The sequence below is a fragment of the Trichechus manatus genome, unplaced genomic scaffold (genome assembly GCF_000243295.1).
Source record: "Trichechus manatus latirostris isolate Lorelei unplaced genomic scaffold, TriManLat1.0 scaffold00017, whole genome shotgun sequence".
NCBI lineage: Eukaryota > Metazoa > Chordata > Mammalia > Sirenia > Trichechidae > Trichechus > Trichechus manatus.
In genome coordinates, this window is record NW_004443953.1 from 13,490,559 (window position 1) to 13,510,868 (window position 20,310).

At 36.6% G+C, this 20,310-nt stretch overlaps 1 protein-coding gene across 6 annotated transcripts in view; it reads right to left on the reverse strand.

Annotated features, from left to right (window-relative positions):
- Positions 1-15,751: 15,751 nt before the first annotated feature.
- Positions 15,752-20,310, reverse strand: part of HACE1 (HECT domain and ankyrin repeat containing E3 ubiquitin protein ligase 1) — a 107,280-nt gene continuing 102,721 nt past the window's right edge. For 3 of the 6 annotated variants that reach the window (XM_023727608.1, XM_023727606.1, XM_023727610.1), the window contains 2 exons: positions 17,993-18,106; positions 16,881-17,480 (listed from right to left, as the gene is read on the reverse strand). In XM_023727608.1, the coding sequence (XP_023583376.1) occupies positions 17,378-17,480; positions 17,993-18,106 (217 nt within the window). In that variant the 3' untranslated portion in view covers positions 16,881-17,377. Of the gene's footprint in view, positions 17,481-17,992; positions 18,107-20,310 lie in introns of all 6 variants that reach the window. The other 3 variants (XM_023727609.1, XM_004372424.1, XM_023727611.1) reach the window with 2 other exon arrangements.

The window sequence follows — 20,310 nt, forward strand, 5'->3', positions numbered from 1 at the left end:
AATGTAATATACCATGTTAATAGAATAAATGACAAAAATCATATTATCATCTCAATTGATGTAGAAAAAGCATACGGCAAAATTCAACACTCCCTTTACCATAAAAACACTCAGCAAACTAAGAATAGGAGGGAATTTCCTCAACCTAAAAAGGGCATCTATGAAAAATCCAAAGCTAACATCACACTTCATGGTGAAAGACTGAATGCTTTTCCTCTAAAATCAGAACAAGACAAGGAGGTGTCATTAGGGCAATTAAGCAAGAAATAGAAATAATAGGCATCTAGATTGGAAAGGAAAAAATAAAACTATTCATAGATGACATGATCTTGAATATAGAAAATCCTAAAGAATCCACTACAAAAACCATTAGAACTAATAAACAAGTTCAGTAAGTTTGCTGGATTCAAGATGAATATACAAAAATTAATTGTATATACTAGCAATGAGAAATCTAAAAATGAAATTGGGAAAAAAAATCCACTGAAAATAGCATATCAAAAAGAATAAAATACGAGTAAATTCATCAAAAGTGCAAGACTTGTACTTGAAAACTTATGAAAAAAGTAAAGAAGATATAAATAAATGGAAAGACATCCTATGTTCATGGATAGGAAGACTTGGTGTTACATTGGTAATACTGTCCAAACTGATCTACAGATTCAATGAAATCCCTATCAAAATCTGAACTGGCTTTTTGACAAAAATTGACAAGATGACTCTACAATTCATACAGAAATGCAAGGGACCCAGAATAGCCGAAACAAACTTGAAAAAAAAAAAAAAAAAAAGTTGTCAGATTTACACTTTCTGATTTCAAAACTTACCACAAAGTTATAGTAATCAAGACATTGTTATACTGGCATAAGGATAGACATATAGAGCAATGGAATAGAATTGAGAGGTCAAAAATAAACCCATACATCTATGGTCAATTGATTTTTGACAAGGGTGCTAAGACAATACAACGGGAAAAAACAGTCTTTTCAACAAATGGTGCTGGGCAGCTGGTTACCTACATGCAAAAAAAGAGAGCTGCAGTTCTTTCTTACTCTATACCCAAAAATTAGCTCAAAATGAACAATAGATCTAAATGTAAGAGCCAAAGCTATAAAATTCTTAGAAGAAAACATAGGAGTAAATGTCCATGACCTTGGATTAGGCAATGGTTTCTTAGAAATGACACCAAAAGCACAAGTAACAAAAGAAAAAATAGATAAATTAGACTACATTAAAATTTAAAAAATCTTTGCGCTGCAAATGATACCATCAAGAAAGTGAAAAAACAATGCACAGAATGATAGGCAATAATTGCAAAACATGTATCTCATCAGGGACTGGTATTTACAATATGTACTAAAAAATTCTGGTAACTCAGTAATAAAATTATAAACAACCAAATTTAAAAATAGGCAAAGGATTTGAATAGATTTTTCTCCAAAGAAGATATACAAATGGCCAATAATCACATGAAAATATGCTTAACATCCTTAGCCATTAGAGAAAGTCAAATCAATACAATAAGATCATTTCATACTCACTAGCATGGCTATAATCAGGAAGAGAGATAATAACAAGTGTTGGTGAAGAAGTGGAGAATACGGAAGGCTCCTACATATCTGGTGAGAACAGAAAATGGTGCAGCCACTTTGGAAAGCAGTTTGGCAGCTCCTCAAAAAGTTAAACATAGAGTTACCACATGACCCAGCAATTCCACTCCTAGGTATATATACGCAAATGAAATAAAAACAAATGTTCACACAAAAACTTGTACAAAAAGTGGAGCCTTTTAATAGTCAAAACTTATACATGAATAGCCAAAAACTTGTACATGGATAGATAAAAAGTAGAAATAACCCAAATGTTCAACCACTGATGAATAAATAAAATGTGCTATATCCATGCAGTGAATATGTAATAATTCAGCTATACAAAGAAATGAAGTACTGATGCTTACTACAACATGGATGAGCCATGAAATCATTATTCTAAGTCTTTCGTACTCTATACCCAAAGCCAGTCACAAAAGATTACATATTGTATGATCCCGTTTATATGAAATATCCAGAATAGGCAAATGTATAGAGACAGAAAGTAGAATAGTGGTTGCCTAAGGATGGGGGATGGGAGCCCAGGTGGCATAATGGTTAAAGGGCTCGGCTGCTAAATCAAAGGGTGGCGGCGGTTGGAACCCACTCAGTAGATCTGAGGAAGAAAGACCTGTCAATCAATTACAGCCAAGAAAACCCTACAAGGCAATTCTACTCCATCACATGGGGTTGCTAATATGAGTCAGAAACCTACGTTAACGTCACCTAACGACAATAAGGGACACCTGGTGGCCTAGTAGTTAAGAGTTAGCCTGCTAACCAGATGTCGGCAGTTTGAATCCACCAGGCGCTCCTTGGAAAGTCTATGGGGCAGTTCTACTCCATCCTATAGGGTTGCTATGAGTTGGAATCGAGTCAAAGGTAACGAGTATTTTAACAACAACAAGGCTGGGGGAGGAGGAAATGGAGTGACAGGTAATGGGTGCCCGGCTTTCTTTTTGGAGTTTTAAATTTGGATTGTCATGATGGTTACACAACTTTGTGACTATACTAGTAGATAACCATGGTAACAATGATCTTTGTTAACTGAATAATGTATACCAAATTCACAATGATTAGAACTCTGTATAACCAGTGCTTTCTGAAGCCTAGACCCATGTAAGAGTTATATTGTCAGGGGAATGATTATTCTCCTAAGAGAGAAGAGAGGTTACCATCAAGCCAGCCTCTCCATCACCTTTACCTTGAACAACCTGGTCTACCTCCATATTCAAAGATACCAAGGAGCCTAAATATAAAAGGAAGGTCTGATGGGAGTGAGAGTATGTATGAAGCCTTCCTCTTCCTCATACTTGTGTCAAAACTTTATTTGCTGTTCCACCCCAGATAGGTTGGATGTCAGCTTAATGTCACGTCAGCTTTCATTTTATCTACAGCTTATGCAGGCTGGGAATATAATTTCAGACATTAGATTTAAATTTCACTTAAGTCAGGTGTTCTACTCCATTTTTTTTTAAATGAGATTTAAATGGTAGCATACAGCTGTTTCGGTGTCCTTGATGCTATTGTTTCTTCTCTTAAGTTCCTCCTAGATCCATTCAGAAAGAGGGAAAGGGGAGATGCTGACATCCCAAAATACTTTTCATTGTTCAGCCCAGAAAATAAATCCTTTTAGCCAGTTCTACTGGTGGTCAATGTTGTATGAATGCACAGCAGAGTGGCACCTCAAACATTGTTATAGACTCTGCAGTACATCAGGCACAGATAAAGTTGCTATTAAAAGCAATGTACTCTTGCCTCCCTCACATATGCCCGGGGCCAGTTTTGTTTGGCATTTACGCTCCCTCACATTATTGCAAAACCATACCCCGGAGTCTTGCTAACTCGGTTTTCCCTTCACTACGTTGGACGTAATTTTCACATCAAGGTGTTTCTATAGACTGGACAGAGTTAGAGTTCAGCTTCTTCCAGCTGAAGTGTTTAAATTTGACCAGACAGCAGCAATTGCTTTTTAATCTAAGCAAACTGATCTGTCAAAGGCAATCAACTCAGGGAAGTTATTCCAGGAGGATCCTACTAATCCCAATGAATCACACCACCCTGTGTGAAACTCAGCCACTGAACTCTTGACATAACATGTCACAAGTACTTAAAGGAGTAAGTACATACTGCTGAACTCTGTGTTGACACACAAACTCTAGCCTCTTGTGCATAAGCTAATGGTCACTACGTTTTGCCTAGTGGAGGAGCACGATGTTCCTGGGTGATGTCCATTCATGTTTAATGATATCATATCAACAAGGCTTCACGTTACATAACCCACTATCTTTACAAGTACTTATCAACAGTGTGCTTGATTCCTCTGGATGTAAATACAGTTGTTGGCTTTTTATTTTATCATCTTCTATCTTTTAAATGGAGTCCCTAGATTAATGTGCTCAGCTGCTAATCGAAAGGTTGGAGGTTCAAGTCCGCCCAGATGTGCCTCAGAAGAAAGGCCTGGTGATATACTTCCAAAAAATCAGCCACTGAAAACCCTGTGGGAACACAATTCTACTCTGAAATACCTGGGATCTCCTTGAGTCAGAGTCAACTGAAGGGCAACTTGTTTTGTTATCTTTCATACAAGGGTTCCCAACCTCCTAATAAAACATGTACAAATATAGGGCTTTACAGTTACCAAGGACTTTTAAGTACTTTATCTTGTTTGCTTATCACAACAATACTGAGATGTCAGTAAAACCCAGAAAACCAAACGCACTGCCATCAAGTCAATTCCAACTCATAGCGACCCTACAGAACAGAGTAGAATTGCCCCATGAGGTTTCCAAGCCTGTAAATCTTTACGGAAGCAGACAGCCACATCTTTCTCCCAAGGAGCCGCTGGTGGGCTCAAACCACTGACCTTTTGGTTAGCTGCTGAGTGCTTTAACCACTGTGCCACCAGGGCTCTGAGATGTCAGTAGAGATGGTAATATCATTTACATCATTAGTAAGTGACAGAACTGAAAGTCAAACCTAGACCTTATGGCTATAGATTTTTGACATTTTCCCATTGCTTTAAACTTTGTTATTAGAGTATTAGCTCTAGTGTTAGGATTACTGTAGTGTGTGGGGTAGGGTGGAGCAAGGTGAGGTAAGGTAGGGTAGGGTGGGATAACAGTGTTGACAGCCCTGTCTGTGAGGGGCAGCACTGCTTGTGGTCGCTCTGACCTCATAGAAAACCCTGTCACACTTTAGGTAAGGAAGTGATGAGAATGAATAAGAGGGCAGACATAATGAGGGGTATGGTGGGGGCCGGGGTTGAAAAGGCTCCTTAAGTGATGGGCTAGGGGTTCTTTAAAAATGACCTATTCTTATTAATACTCAGAGGCCAGTTTTAAGAGAAATAATGCATGCATTCAATTCAACTGAAGGGCTAATTTCATTTAATCAGGCAATGAAAGAGTAGGTTGGCTAGAAGGTAAACTTAAAAGAATAATAGTAGTAATACTAATAGCTAATAGATAACAACTGTTCTAAGTTGTTGTTGTTAGGCACCATCAAGGTGGTTCCCACTCATAGCGACCCTATGTACCACAGAATGAAACTTTGCCTGATCTTGAGCCATCCTCACAATCGTTGCTATGTTTGAGCCCACTGTTGCAGCCACTGAGTCAATACATCTCATTGAAGGTCTTCCTCTCTTTTACTGACCCTCTACCTTACCAAGCATGATGTTCTTCTCCAGGGACTGATCCCTCCTGACCAAACTAAGTGAGACGAAGTGTGGCCATCCTAACTTCTAAGGAGCATTCTGGCTGTACTTCTACCAAGACAAGTTTATTCATTCTTCTGGCAATCCATGCTATGTTCAATATTTTTCACCAACACCATAATTCAAAGGCATCAATTCTTTGGTCTTCCTCATTCATTGTCCAGCTTTCACATGCATGCGAGATTGAAAATACCATGGACTGGTTCAGGTGAACCTTAGTCCTCAGAGTAACATCTTTGCTTTTTAACACTTGAAAGAGGCCTTCTGTAGCAGATTTGCCCAGCACAATGCTTCCTTTGATTTCTTGACTCTCAACAGCAGGGCTAAAGAGTTCTCATTGTGCCACATCCTCACTGAAATTTGGTATTTTCTAGTATTTACTATTTTGATGGGTGGGTATGAAGTGGAATTTAATTTTTATTTTAAATTTGCCTTTTTTGATTGTCATCTCTTCATATACTTGTTATACTTGTTAGCCAGTCAGGCTTCTTCTTCTATGAATTGACTAATCGTATCCTTTGAACATTTTCCTATTAGGTTTTCTGATTTTTTCTCATTGATATGCAGGATTTGTTTGTATATTCTATTTGCTCATCCCTTGTTGCTCTTAAACATTGTGGATATCTTTTCCCAATTTGTCATCTGTATGTTACCTCTGTCTCTGGTGTCCTAAGAAACCTGTAATTTTATACTAATGAATTTTTTATCTTAAGGTTGGTTCTTTATGGATCTTGTTTAAATTTTCCCTGCTCTCAGGCTACAGTCCTTTAGTTTTAAGGTTTTATCTGTAAAGTTTTTTTGCATTCTTTGATAGATGAATTCTTAGATAGTTTATACTTTTAGCAGCTATTGCAGGTAGTATCTAATTTTCAGTTAAATTTTCTGGTTGGTTATCGCTGATGCACAGATGCAGACAATAACATCTGCAAAAAATTACTGTTTTGTTTCTTCCTTTCCAATTCTTGTAATTCTTAATTCTTTTCCTCATATCATAACATTGGCCAAACCTTCAGTATTTTGTCAAACAGTAACAGTGATAGGAGGTGTTTTCATCTCGCTGTGGATTGTAATCAGAATAAAAATTTCCCAATTAACATATTTTCTGGTAGAATATTTGGTATAGTGTCTTAATCAAATCAAGATTATTTTAAATTTGGCATTTTATGATAGGATTTTTTTTATGATCGATAGGAGTTGAACTTTATCAAATGTTTATTTCTACATTTATTGATATAATCATATTTTTCTCTTTTATTACAAAAATAAATTACACCGATTTTCCAATCATCTTGCATTAACTAATTGTTGGATTTAGTAAGCTAATGTTTCATTTAGGAGTTTCGTAACTGTGTTTATAAGTGAAATGAACATGTAGTTTGGTTATGTTGTCCTCATCTGATTTTGAATCAGGATTATACTAGCCTCATAAAATGAGTCAGGCACTTTTCCTTGTCCTCTTTTGTGGAACAACTCAGGTGGTCTGTTTCTTAAATGTTTTGGAAGGCTCACTGTAAAACAGTCTCAGCGAAAGGTTATTTCTTGGGTGGAAAGGGGCAGGCCTTTGATTACATTTCAATTTATTTAATGTTTAATGCTCTATTAAAGTTTTCTGTATTTTCTTATTTTTGACCTTTTATTTTTTGGAAATTTGGCTCTTGATTATTGAATTTATTAGTTTATATATTATTCTTCTACTCTGTCTAGTTTTTTTTCCTTTTACAGTTTTCATTTTATAATTTGCATCTTCTGTCCCCTTTTTTTTAGTCTTGCTAGAATTATCTTTTGTTTACTTTTTCATCTGTGTCTATCCTTATGTATGTTATCTTCCTCCTGTATCTTTGTTGGTTTTCTTTCTTTTAGACAACACATGGCTGAATCTTTCATTAACCAAATCTGAGAGATTGTCTTTTGAACAGGGACTTTAACAAATTTACACGTACTATAATATCATTCCACTAGGACTTATTTATGCCATCTTTGTAATATTTTCTGTGTATCATACATTTTTTTTTTTATGAACATATGTTTATGTTCTTTCCCACCTTTCTTTGGTCAAATTTTCTGTATTAAAGTAATACTTCTTTTTTTCTGATGGTTAGCTCTAACTTATTAAGATCAATAATTATGCTTAATTTCTTAAACATATATACCCATATTCCCTACTTCCAACAGGACAAGAACAGGAAACAGGACCTAGTCCATGCTCTAAAAGAGCTCGCAGTAGTAGGAAATACTTATGAGCAAACAGATCATCAGGAGACAACGTGATAGAGGAATGCTCAAGATCACTTGAAAGCCCTGAGGCGAGGCAGATGAATCGGATTAGAAGTTAGACAAAGATTCCTGGAGGATATAACTCAAGCTGTGTTAAACTCGGTGAAAAACTTAATGGTCAGGGGGAGGTTGGCGAAGAAATATATATATATATATATGGGTACGTCTGAAGCAAAGGATGAGTGTATGGGAGGGTGGAGAGGAAAAGGCAAGAAATGAGGCTGAATAAATAATCAAAGGCCAGATTGTAAAGAACTTTGTCTGTCTTGCTAACAAATTTTGATTTGTCCTAAAAACGACGGGGAGTAATTAAAGGATTTTAAAAGGGGGAATAAAATGTTCAAATCTCTTATGTTGAAAATGACACGCTGGTATATTTGGATAATTCAGTGGAACCCAACAAAGTCAGGGGTGCCAGTTAGGAGACAGTGGTCTTGCCAGTATAATAAGGAATCAAACTACTGTACATACTGACATCAGAGATGGGGGGGACGGGATTAAAGATATATAAGATATAAAATTGACAAAATTTGGTGATTAATCATGTATGGTAGATAAGGGAGGAAAAGTCTAACAACTCACAAGTTTCTGACATGGCCAACTGGCTGAATACTGGTGCCACCCACAGAGAGAATTCTAGAAGAGAAGCAGCGCTGGTAACAGGGAAAGGTAGGAAGGAGAAGGGTAATGAGTTTATTTTGGGACGTGGAAGTTTGAAGTGAAAGCGAGACTCACAGGTGGTGACATGTAGGAGGCAGATCTGCAGCACACAAGCAAGATTTGGGCTGGAGCCAAGGATTATGATCACATCAACGAGGAGTGTATAGGAAAAGAAAGGAGACGTCTGAGGATGGAAAACCAGAAAACGTCAACACTAAAGGGCAGCAAAACAAAACAAAACAAAAAAAAAATATATATATATATAATGACTGAATAGCTTATATCACCCATATGTGTAAGGAAAATAGGATTTCTGTGTTCAGCTGATAAAGGAAAATTGTTAAGTGCAGCAAATACTGTGGTAAATATCAAGCCTATGCTCCCACTCTTCTGAGAAAAATGTAGAGCCATCTTCAAATGTGGTTGCTATATGGTCAAATAACAGTCTCCAAATCATGAAAACCACCAAATCAGAATTCTCAAGGAACGACTAGAACCTAGAACTGAGCAAGCAATAATTCACTAATTAAAAATTTGAGAACTCAGTAACTACCACATATTAGCCTATTTACTGTATATTTATGATTTTTTTTATCCTTTTCAGTTATTTAATCATCAGTAAGCTGACTAGTTTGTCTCCAAATCTAGAGGGCAATTTAATAATTCAGTTAGGCCAGATATTCAAAGCTACCTTGGATACTCAGTTTACATCAAACCCTGCTTCTCCTGCATGTAGCGGTCACCACTGGTGTTTATACTTAATCACATACAGCACTGCACAGTTTTAAAACCTGTTTCAAATATGCCATCTGCCCAGCTGAATTTTATTTCCTTTGAGGGTATGGACTGGGTCACAGTCCCTAAATCAGGGTTGAGTACATAGGACAGACTAAATGGAATTTGTTGATTTTTCTCCACTAACTGTAGATCCAGCAGCCATGTAGGACTACTTTCCATCATTTCAGTCACTAGACTCAATTCACTCACACAAATATACAGGAAGAGTCATTAGATTCTCTCAGTTTATGGTTTTAATGGTTTGCAACATTAGATGCACAACACATTTCCAAGCACCAAGTATGCTTGAAATTGAACATTTTTATAAAGATAATAAAAGTTAATGACTACCCATGATCTATGATCTGCCAATACATCTGTTCTTTTTCATTTCAAGATGATAAAATATGCACTCTGGCTTGTTGTGACACAGTGGGAGAGAACAAATATTGTCCTATTAATCACTCTTAACTATCAGCTTACTACAGTTTCTCAACAGGCTTGTCGTACATGACTGTTAACAGGCTGCAGGTATTTTTCTGATAGTCTTTAATGCAGCTATGTCATAAACAGAGCATGGTGTAATAGAAAACCTAGTGGACTAAGAATCAGAAAACATAGGTTCTGAATTCTAGTTAACAAGAAGCCCTGCAAACTTGACTAATTCACAGTATTTCTGGTCTCCGATTTTCTCATCTGTAAAGTGGAAGTACTGATTATAAATTAAGTTGTGTCAATTTGCACCAAACCAGTAGGCAGGTAATCATAATCCAGTACCTAAGAATATAACAAAGAACATTCTAACAGAAATTTGCCCACATTAAAATAGCCAAACTGTAAAATTGGGATGTTATTATTGTTACCCTTAAAAGTGAATTTTGTTGCCCAACAGCTGTGCAAGTGAACAGGGACAGAGCTCTTGTTTCACATGAAAAAAAAAAAATCTTGACTATTGATACACATTGATATGCCTGAAAATGTGCTAAGAACGATCTAAATTTTAATATTAGCTAAACACCCACTGATAGAGACAGCTGTTATACATACATTCTCCAACTGACAAAAGGGTTGCACTCCAAAAGCTTTTAAGTCCATTTTCTGGGGAACAGTATACAGTGAGGCTAGGCTTTTAGTTTAGCTCACGAAAATACAAGTGATCTTTGATATGACTAAATTACGCAATATTAATAGTAAACGCTTGAGTCTGAGTCCTGAGAACGGGGTTTATGTCTGTCATATAGAGGAATTAAGACACGTTTCTGTCCCGGTTCTTGGGAAGATGACTGGGAGTAAACAATTACGTTAAAAATTTCAGGCAGCGTTAAGTAAATTATGATGCATCCATACAATAGAATATTATGCCATCATTAAAAAAATATTTACAAATAAGTTTAAATGACATGGGAAATGCTTAGAATATAATGCTAAATAAAAATACTAAATGCTATGTGCTTTATGATCTCAACTGTTAAAAAAGGTGCTGAGAAAGACTATAAGGAAATACAATGCAATTGTTCTGTGGTAGAATTATAATTTATTGCTTTTTTTCCAGTTGGTACATTAAACCATGCTTTCCAGATTTTCCCGTATCAAATAAGTATCATTTTTGAAATTAAAAAAAAAGAAAATTTAGGAAAAGAGGTGTTAATTCAAATAAATTTCTACTAAAATCAGTGCTAAATATCAGGCAATGTGGAAAGAGAGCTTTATGCGTAAGGGAGCATTCCCTTGACTTTGCAAGAGTTTAATTAGTTAGAGATTTATTTTAAATTAACCACATTATAAAATTCTAAGTTTTGCAATTATGAAAATACTGCTTATCACTATTACTATGGCACTTTATCGACTCAATAACATCTCTTATTAACACTTGCTTCCCAGGATTAAAAATACTAGATATTACTTTTAATATATCTATCTTTACATATATATACACATAGAAATACATGCTGTTAGGTGCCATCGAGTCAGTTCTGACTCACAGCAACCCTGTGTACAACAGAACAAAACACTGCCAGGTCCTGTGCCATCCTCACCATCGCTGTTATGCTTGAGCCCACGTCTGTCAGTATGTCGTACAGTGGGGGCTTGGATGTTGCTGTGATACTGGAAGCTTCGCCACTGGTATTTCAAATACCATCAGGGTCACCCTTGGTGGACAGATTTCAGCTGAGCTTCCAGACTAAGACAGACTAGGAAGAAAGACCTGGTAGTCTACTTCTGAAAGAATTGGCCAGTGAAAACCTTATGAGTAGCAGCAGAACACTGTCTGATATAGTGTTGGAAGATGAGCTCCTCAGGCTGGAAGGCACTCAAAATACGACTGGGGAAGAGCTGTCTCCTCAAAGTAGAGTTGACTTGATGTGGATGGAGTCAAGCTTTTGAGACCTTCATTTGCTGATGTGGCATGACTCAAAATGAGTCCTCTTCTGAATCTGGCTTGAATTTCTGATAGTTCCCTGTCGGTGTATGCTGCAACTGCTTTTGAATTATCTTCGGCAAAATTTTACTTGTGTGTGATATTAATGATATTGTTCGATAATTTCTGCATCTGTTGGATCACCTTTCTTTGGAGTGGGCATGTATCTGGATCTCTTCCAGTTGGTTGGTCAGGTATCTTTCTTCCAAATTTCTTGGCATAGAAAAGTGAGCACTTCCAGCATTGCATTCGTTTGATGAAACATCTCAATTGGTTTCCATCAGTTCCTGGAGACTTGTTCTTGCTAATGCCTTCAGTGCAGCTTGGACTTCTTTCAGTACCATCAGTTATTCCATCTGTTCTTGATCACATGCTACCTTCTTAAATGGCTGAATGTACCAATTCTTTTTGGGACAGCAACTCTGTGTATCCCTTCCTTCTTCTTTTGACGCTTTCTGCATCGTTCAATATTTTACCCATCGAATCCTTCAATATTGCAACTCGAAGCTTGAATTTTTATTTAGCTCTTGAGAAATGCCAAGGGGGCTCTTCCCTTTTGGTTTTCTAACTCCAGGTCTTTGCATATTTCATTATAATACTTCACTTTGTTTTCTCAAGCTGCCCTTTGAAATCTTCTGTTCAGCTCTTTTACTCCATTTCTTCCATTTGCTTTAGCTACTATAAGTTTCAGAGTTTCTTTTGACATGCATTTTGGTGTTTTTATTTTTCCTGTCTTTTTTAATGACCTTTCGCTTTCTTCATGTATGATGTCCCTGATGTTATTCCACAGCTTGTCTGGTCTTCCATCATTAGTGTTCAATGCGTCCAATCTATTCTTGAGATGGTCTCTAAATTCAGGTGGGAGATACACAGTGTTGTACTTTGACTCTCATGGACTTAATTTTCTTCAGCTTCAACTTGAACTTCCATACGATCAGTCAATGATCTGTTCTGCAGTCAACCTCTGGCTTTGTTCTGACTGATGATATTCAGCTTCTCCATTGTCTCTTTTCACAGATATAGTCGATTTGATTCCTGTGTATTCCATCTGGTGAGGTACATGTGTATAGTCACCATTTATGTTGCTGGAAAAAAGATATTCCCAATGAATAGGTTGTTGGTATTCCAAAATTCTCCCATGTGATCTCCAGCATCATTTCTATCACCAAGGCCATATTTTCCAACTACTGATCGTTCTTAGATTCACAGAGATTACTGATCCACATAGATTCTTTAAAAGAGGACTTGCAAACTCCAATTCTTTGTAAGGCCAGGCAGGTAATATAAATTAGTGAAGCAGACTAGGATAAGAAAATGGCAAACTGAGAGCATATGCTCAGTCTTTCAAGGAAGCAGTTTCTACTCAATTCCAATCTACTAATAATGCCTTACAGGAATATGCATGCACCTAATGTTACTGAATGGCCTGATTGATTCAAAAGCCAAAAATTTGGACTCCTGCACCTCCACATATTTTAATGTTGACAACTCATTCAAAATTTGAGTTGACACTCCCTGAGGGACTGAATTGCTGGGCGGAGGGCTGTGGGGACCATGGTCTCGGAGAACATCTAGCTCAATTGACATAACACAGTTTATAAAGACAATGTTCTACATTCTACCTTGGTGAGTAGTGTCTGGGGTCTTAAAAGCCTGTGAGTGGCCATCTAAGATACTCCACTGGTCTCATCCCTTCGGGAGCAAGGGAGAATGAAGAGAACAGAGTATAGGGAAAAGATTAGTCTGAAGGACTAATGGTCCACAGCTACCAAGGCCTCCACCGGACTGAGTCCAGTACACCTAGATGGTGCCTGGCTACCACCACTGACTGCTCTGACCAGGATCACAACAGAGGGTTCTGGACAGAGCTGGAAAAGGATGTAGAATATAATTCTAACTCACAAAAAAGAGACCAGATTTACTGGCCTAAATGAGTCTGGAGAGACCCTGAGAGTATGGCCCGCAGACACCCTTTTAGCTCAGTGGTGAAGTTACCTCCGAGGTTCACTGTTCAGCCTGGGAGTGGACAGCCCCGTAAAACCAAATGGGACTAATGAGGTACAGTAGTCCAGTGACAAGGGCCAGAAGGCAGAAGGGGACAAGGAAGCTGGTGATAGGGAACCCAAGGTTGAGTAAGGATATTGTTGATGTGTTGTGAGATTGTTAACCATTGTCATAGGGCAACATGTGTAGTAACTGTTAAATGAGAAACTATTTTGTTCTGTAAGCCTTCATCTTAAGTGAGAATAGCAGCACAATTGGAAGAGCGTAGTCAATGTCACTGAACTGTGCATGTAGAAATTTTTGAAATGGTGTATCTTTGGCTATGTGTATTTTCAGCAAAAAAACAGGTGGAGTAGTTAGAGGGTTGACATGTTGTGGGGTTGTTAACCAACGTCATCAAACAATATGTGTACTACTGTTTCATGAGAAACTATTTGTTCTATAAGCCTTCACCTGAAGTACAATAAAAGAAAAAAAAATTTGAGTTGACATGACAAACAAAACACATACATGTGACACTTCTTGGTTTCCAACTCGTGGCCTATGCTTTAAAAGCTTTCACTTCCCCTCCTCACCGAACAAAGTCTGCCATAGCAGTAGGGGCTGCTTTCAGCAGATTGTTTCAAAGTTGGGATTTCCTTGTTTTAGGATTAATTAGAAGATGGATTTTATTAAGTATTTGGTTACTATCCCCTCAAATTATGTGAATAACTTAACCTACTCATGCCCCAGATGTTTTCATTAATCAGTTTCCTACAATATGCTCCCTCACCTTGTATTTTTCTTCTTTTAGACTGATGTATTTGTTTCCTTCCCTATATGGAACTACCAACAGACTTTCAGGAGTTGTCATTTTCCTGTTAGTGTAATCTTCTTTTACCCAAAGGGTAAGAACATCTTTCTAATAATTTTTCTATACTACCTTGTATTCAATATATCCCTCTGTTTACAGAAAAAATTGTAGGAATGGTTGTTGCTGTCTCTAAATATTATTTTTAATCCATACAAAATCTCCTTTTTATATTAACTTCATTCTTATAGTTTAAAAAAAGACAATTTTAAAGAATAAATCCTGAAACTGCCAAATCTATATTAGATGCATTCAAATTCATGAGTAAAATACCATGAGTTATTTAGATTTTTATTATCTCTTCCACGTAAATATTTGCAAAAAGACAAATTTGAGAAAGCCCATGCATTCCATGATTCTAAGTATAAATACACCCACTCCTCATTTACCAATATGGTTACGTTCCAAAGACCAGGTCATTATGCAAAAATCAGCATTATGTGAAAATTGAGGATGACTACTTCATTACATAACTGCCGAAGTACATCATTATATACCTGACAAACCATTGAGATTCATGGGCCAGCAAAGGTGACACAAAACAGTAATCATCACAGCCAGCATTACTCTTGCCTTGCACCTCAGTGTTTGCTACTGCCAGACATACATCATTAATGCACAATCAGATTTTTTATTGTCATAAATGCGAAATGTCAGATAATAAGATAGATAAGTGAGGAGTAGATGTAGATATTTGTAAACATCCAAATTATAAGCAATGTAATATTAAAAGGCAGTTATCAATTTGGAAACTCGGAAGGCAATAACCTCTTTATAATTAAATTTCAAATAATCAATGTACTTTAAATTATCAGCTTCATTTACTGTAAATAATTTGAAAATTTTAGAGCTAAATTTTTAAAGAATTTCTCATTTTTCATGTATTATGTTGAGATATTGTCTTAATACAAAAAAAAGAAAAACTGAAGCTCACAGATATATTAGGGAAGCTTTATAACGTGGCAAAGCTTTCAATGCATATGCGTACAGTGTGGAATCACAATTCCAAAAAGCAATTTGGCCTTTTGGTCCTCCTTCCTCAGCCCCGCCTGGCTGACCTTTACCTGGGTTTTCTTGTGGGGCCTGCCTGGTAGTTAACCTTTATCTGGATTGGCTGGGGCGCCACAGTGACTTATAAAAACTATAGAATGTGGAAGCTCAGTGGGGCCTCCTGATAGTGGAGAGCCAGGAGAGGGGTGCATCCTTTAAACACAAGGGCCCTGTGCTATGACCCTCCCAGACTGGATAAACGTGCATTGGCAACAGAGGCAATGGCTGTTAACAGTACCAGAAGACACAAGACAAGCAGACCCAGACAGTGGCAACGGAGTGTAATGGCCAAACCCTGGCCAAGAGTTGCAACTCTCTGAGAGCTGGGGCACCCTGAGCAGAGGGCCACCAACCAGGGGACCACTCACAGAGCAGGGGGCTGTAGGTGAGTTATCCTGGAGCTGGCCAGAAGAGCTACGAACCAGCTGAGAGGAGCAGGTGACTGCTGACCCTGGTAAGTGACATAATTGAGTTTTCCATTTCAAAGTTTCCTGATGAGTGAGAATGAACATCAGTCCCTTTTTAGATGTAAATGAGCCACCCTGAGAGGCTGAGGCTCCATGCTGGGATCCCTCCTGAAACTCACCCTATGCATCTTTCTTTCTGTTCGTATCCTTCTCTGTTATATTAAAGCTATTACTGCAGATATGGTGTTTCCGTGAGCTCGCTGTTAACTGTTGCAATGAATTATCAAACCTAATAGAGAAGGGGAATGGGGAGGACAACTGGTGTCAGAAATGGCGGAGAAGTTGGAGAACAGGGGTATATTTGACCCCCGCCTCATAGGAACCAGCTTTGTGCTGATTCTTATCTTCTGAGTTGTTATTTCAGTCGGTGTCCAAGAAAGTTTTCTTTATTTAACGTCTCTCAACTAAATATCACTATCAAATATACCGGCTGCTCATGAGAAAATCTGCATATAAGTCACTATACCAGCAATAAAATGAATCTTCTATTTTTAGTTTCCAGAGGCACTATGCTAAAGATTACAAATCCCTCTGTCAAAATTTCTACATATATGAGTGTTCCTACATCCCTTTAAAATGTATACTGTAACTACTCAACTGTGATTTTTCAGAAGAAAACTGATTATACTACCTAAAAGTTAAAAAATTAAAAAACCCAATGCTTTGTTAGGCATATACCACTTGAACTAAACATTTTAATTACAAAAAGCAAATTTAATAAGAAATTACATATTTAAACTGAATCAAATTCCTTCCTCAAATGTGTCCTCAGAGCTCACAAGTAAAGCAAACTAATGAAAAGTACTACGGTAAAATATTTGGTTTTAATTTTACCTTAAATATAAATTAAAGAAGGCATAAGAAAAACTTTGTGACCACAAATATATACATATGGAAAACAGTCCATTAAAGGATGCAAATAATTCAGAATATATAGTGTAAGCTTCAATATATAAATTAGATGTCATTTCATCGGCTGTTAGTCACTTACAGTGGTCTAAACTTTACCTTATATATTAAAATGCTAAAAAAATCATTGCAATATAGATATAATTTGGGAAAATACATATTTGTGGCTTTATACACAACCTAAATCAATCCATTCTATACAATAGTTTTCCAAAATATAAACAGAATTTTACACGCGAGAGAATATACAAGGCTGGATGTTCTCATGTAATTTAACAAACAGGAAAGTAAGGAGTAAACACCCTTTTAACAAGACAGTTACATAGCAGTAGTGGAATGTAGAATAAGATTCTGCCATAACACAATCTTGAATAAAATTAAGAAAATATGAAAAAGGACAGTTTCTACTACTTTCAATTACCATTTTTTTTTAAATGAAGTATAACTGTGATTTTATTTTTTCTAATTGTATCACAAACTGAGGAAACATAAAAGAGAAAAGAGAGAAAGGAAAAAAAAAGAAAACCTGATCCTTTATGAGTTTTAAACATCAGCCCTGCCTATGGGCTGCATTTAGGCTGCTTTCTGTTGACGGTTTCCTAAATTACTTCTGCCACTCCGAACTGCACATCAGTAGTCAAATGAGTTTTACAGACTTCATTATGCCATTGTGTAACCATAGCTGCCACAATGTAGTGCCACAAGAAGTCTATCCTTGAGTATTTCTTTACTTGGGTATTCAGGTAACTTGAGCATGTTGATGCTTTAAAAGAAAAATATACCACCATTAAATAGGAAATTTATGAATTGTCTGATTGTTTTGTCTAGCAGTGAAAACACTACTCAATAATTAATATAAAGCTACCCTCTCAAATTTGCATTCAAATTGGAAAACTTAAAGTTGTATTTAAAAAGAAGACAAAAACAAGACCATGCTGCATTGCAGTTTCCTTTAGCATGCAAATGTAGTAGAAGAAAATAAATCCCTTTCAGCTTAAAATAAATACAGAATAGGACAATTTAGTAACTTTAGTAATACTTGAACTATATTCAAATAAATTACAGGTAGTTAGGGTTTCCCCAAAACATCTTCCCCACCAAAAATATGGGGAAAATGGAACAACACAGCTACTTATTTATCTGTGATTCCAAATCCTGAATGCAGATCATAGTTGAGTTTTCCTCCAAATGCAGCAATACAGAAGTTAGACCACTGATACTTCAAAATTAATAAAAACAACTCTTAATGCATTTAAATAAATCAATTTAACTTACCATGTGCTTGAAGTCGGTAGAAGATTTGGAGTATATGGTACAGCAGCAATTGTAAAGTTCTGCAATCCACTTCCACCCATGATATTAGCAAATCCACCATGCGGGACCCTGGAACTAAGTTCATTATCTTAATAAGTTGTAATCATAAAAGGAAAATCTTTGTGCTAGGTGTATTTCAGGTTCTTTGAGTAAGAATCTATTCAACTCTGGAACACTGACAATATGCCATTTTTGAATGGTAAAACTCAGACTCATCACCAAAAGTTGTAAAAAGTTGCTTTGTAGCCAGTCACCAAGTTCATGAGACGTCCCTCCACATTTCCATAAGTCATACCATGCTTTCAGTTGGTCATAGCACATACATATCTCTACTATTGCATTTATTTTGCTGCAGTTACAATTATTTGCTTTCATGCGTCCCTACTAAAGTGGGACTAACTGGAGGACCCAGGCATGTCATTCATATACATATGAAGAGAGGCCTAGCAATCTGCTGAAAAGTCTATGGAGCAATTCTACTTGAAAACTCTATGGAGCAATTCTACTCTATATACACGGAGTTGCCATGAGTCAGAATCAACTTGATGGCAACAACTACACATACACACACGCACCACCGTTGTTGTCGAGTTGATTCCAATTCATAGTGACCCTATAAGACAGAGTCGAACTGCCCCATAGGGTTTCCAAGGAGTAGCTGGTGGATTTGAACCATTGACATTTTGGTTACCAGCCAAGCTCTTAACCACTGCATCACCAGGGCTTCCACACATATATACATATAAATAAATATGGCCTTTCTATATATCATGATTAAACAAACTGATCCTTGAATAAACTATTGCTTTTAAAACGAGAGCCTATGATTTTCAGATAAATCAGAATGACATTTAATATATGGGTATTAAATGCATATTCAAAGTCAGAAGCCTGATTAATATTAAAAATGTTTTCTAACATATGATTTATGGTTTAAAGCACATTTTGGTATGTCTTGAAAATGTTGAAAAATGCAACAAGATTTTCTGTTTGAAATGTATATAGATGATATGTATATAATCGCCAAAACCCACTGCCATCAAGTCGATTCTGACTGGTACATATTCACAGGGGAAAAAAATTCAACAATCCAATACAAATTTCTAAAAAGATCAGTTTTCTTTTAGAGCTGAGAGGTAATCTGGTTGCTATATAATGCTTTAGTAATAAAATTACTGGGCTTACCTTAGTAATCCAAGTGAATATTAAGAGTATGCCTAAATCTTGCTAATAAAACACTAAGGCATGAGCAACTTCTATTTAGAGCAAGAGACTATCTAAAGAAATACTGCCTATGTCTGTTTATAAACAGGAATAAAAATCAACATTAGTTAATTCATATATAGTAACTTTGCCTAAAAAAATTAACAACCCGTTGCTGTTGAGCTGATTTCGACTCATAGCAACCCTATAGGACAGAGTAGAACTGCCCCATAGGGTTTCCAAGAAGCAGCTGGTGGATTCGAATTGTTGATCTTTTGGTTAGCAGCCGAGCTCTTAACTACTGCGCCACTAGGGCTCCTAATAAATCAGCAAATCTCTCAATTTTTAACATCTAAATTGAGATTATTCTGTAAGTCAATATTCACCAAAAAACCAGCGGCCATCGAGTTGACTCTGACTCATGGTACCCCTAAGTGGGTCATATGCTCCATATGGTTTTCAAGGCTGTGACTTCTTTTCAGAAGTAGATTGCAAAGCCTTTCTTCTGAGACACCTCTGGATGGGTTTGAACTGGTTAGTAGCTGAGGACTTAACCATTTGCACCACCCAGGGACTCTGCCGATATTAACCAACCATCCCTGAAACCTTACTCCTATTCTTCTTAACTATGAACAAACTGGCTGGGGACCATACTTAAATAATCAGTTATCTTATGCTAAGATCACCACTAACCATGCATAGCATGTATGAGAAAAATAAACGAGATGGTCTTTGCTTGAATATTATGGCACTCTTGGATTATACAATGTAAAATTATAGTTAACAAAAAATGACATACTACCACTTTATATACAAGAAATCAACTCTTATTTTCATTATTCATAAGGGATAACAAAACACAAGAGTAAGAGACATAATATATTCTTATAGACCAACAAAACGTTAATATTACCACCACAGAAATATTCAAAAATTACTTTTTGTGCTAATTCTGGGTTCTACAGTTCAAACACATTTGATTTTTCAGAAAGTTTGCACTATATTATACTATGGGACACAGAGAAAGATATTTCAGTATCTAAATAGAAGCAAATGGGTAATAAAACATTTCAAAA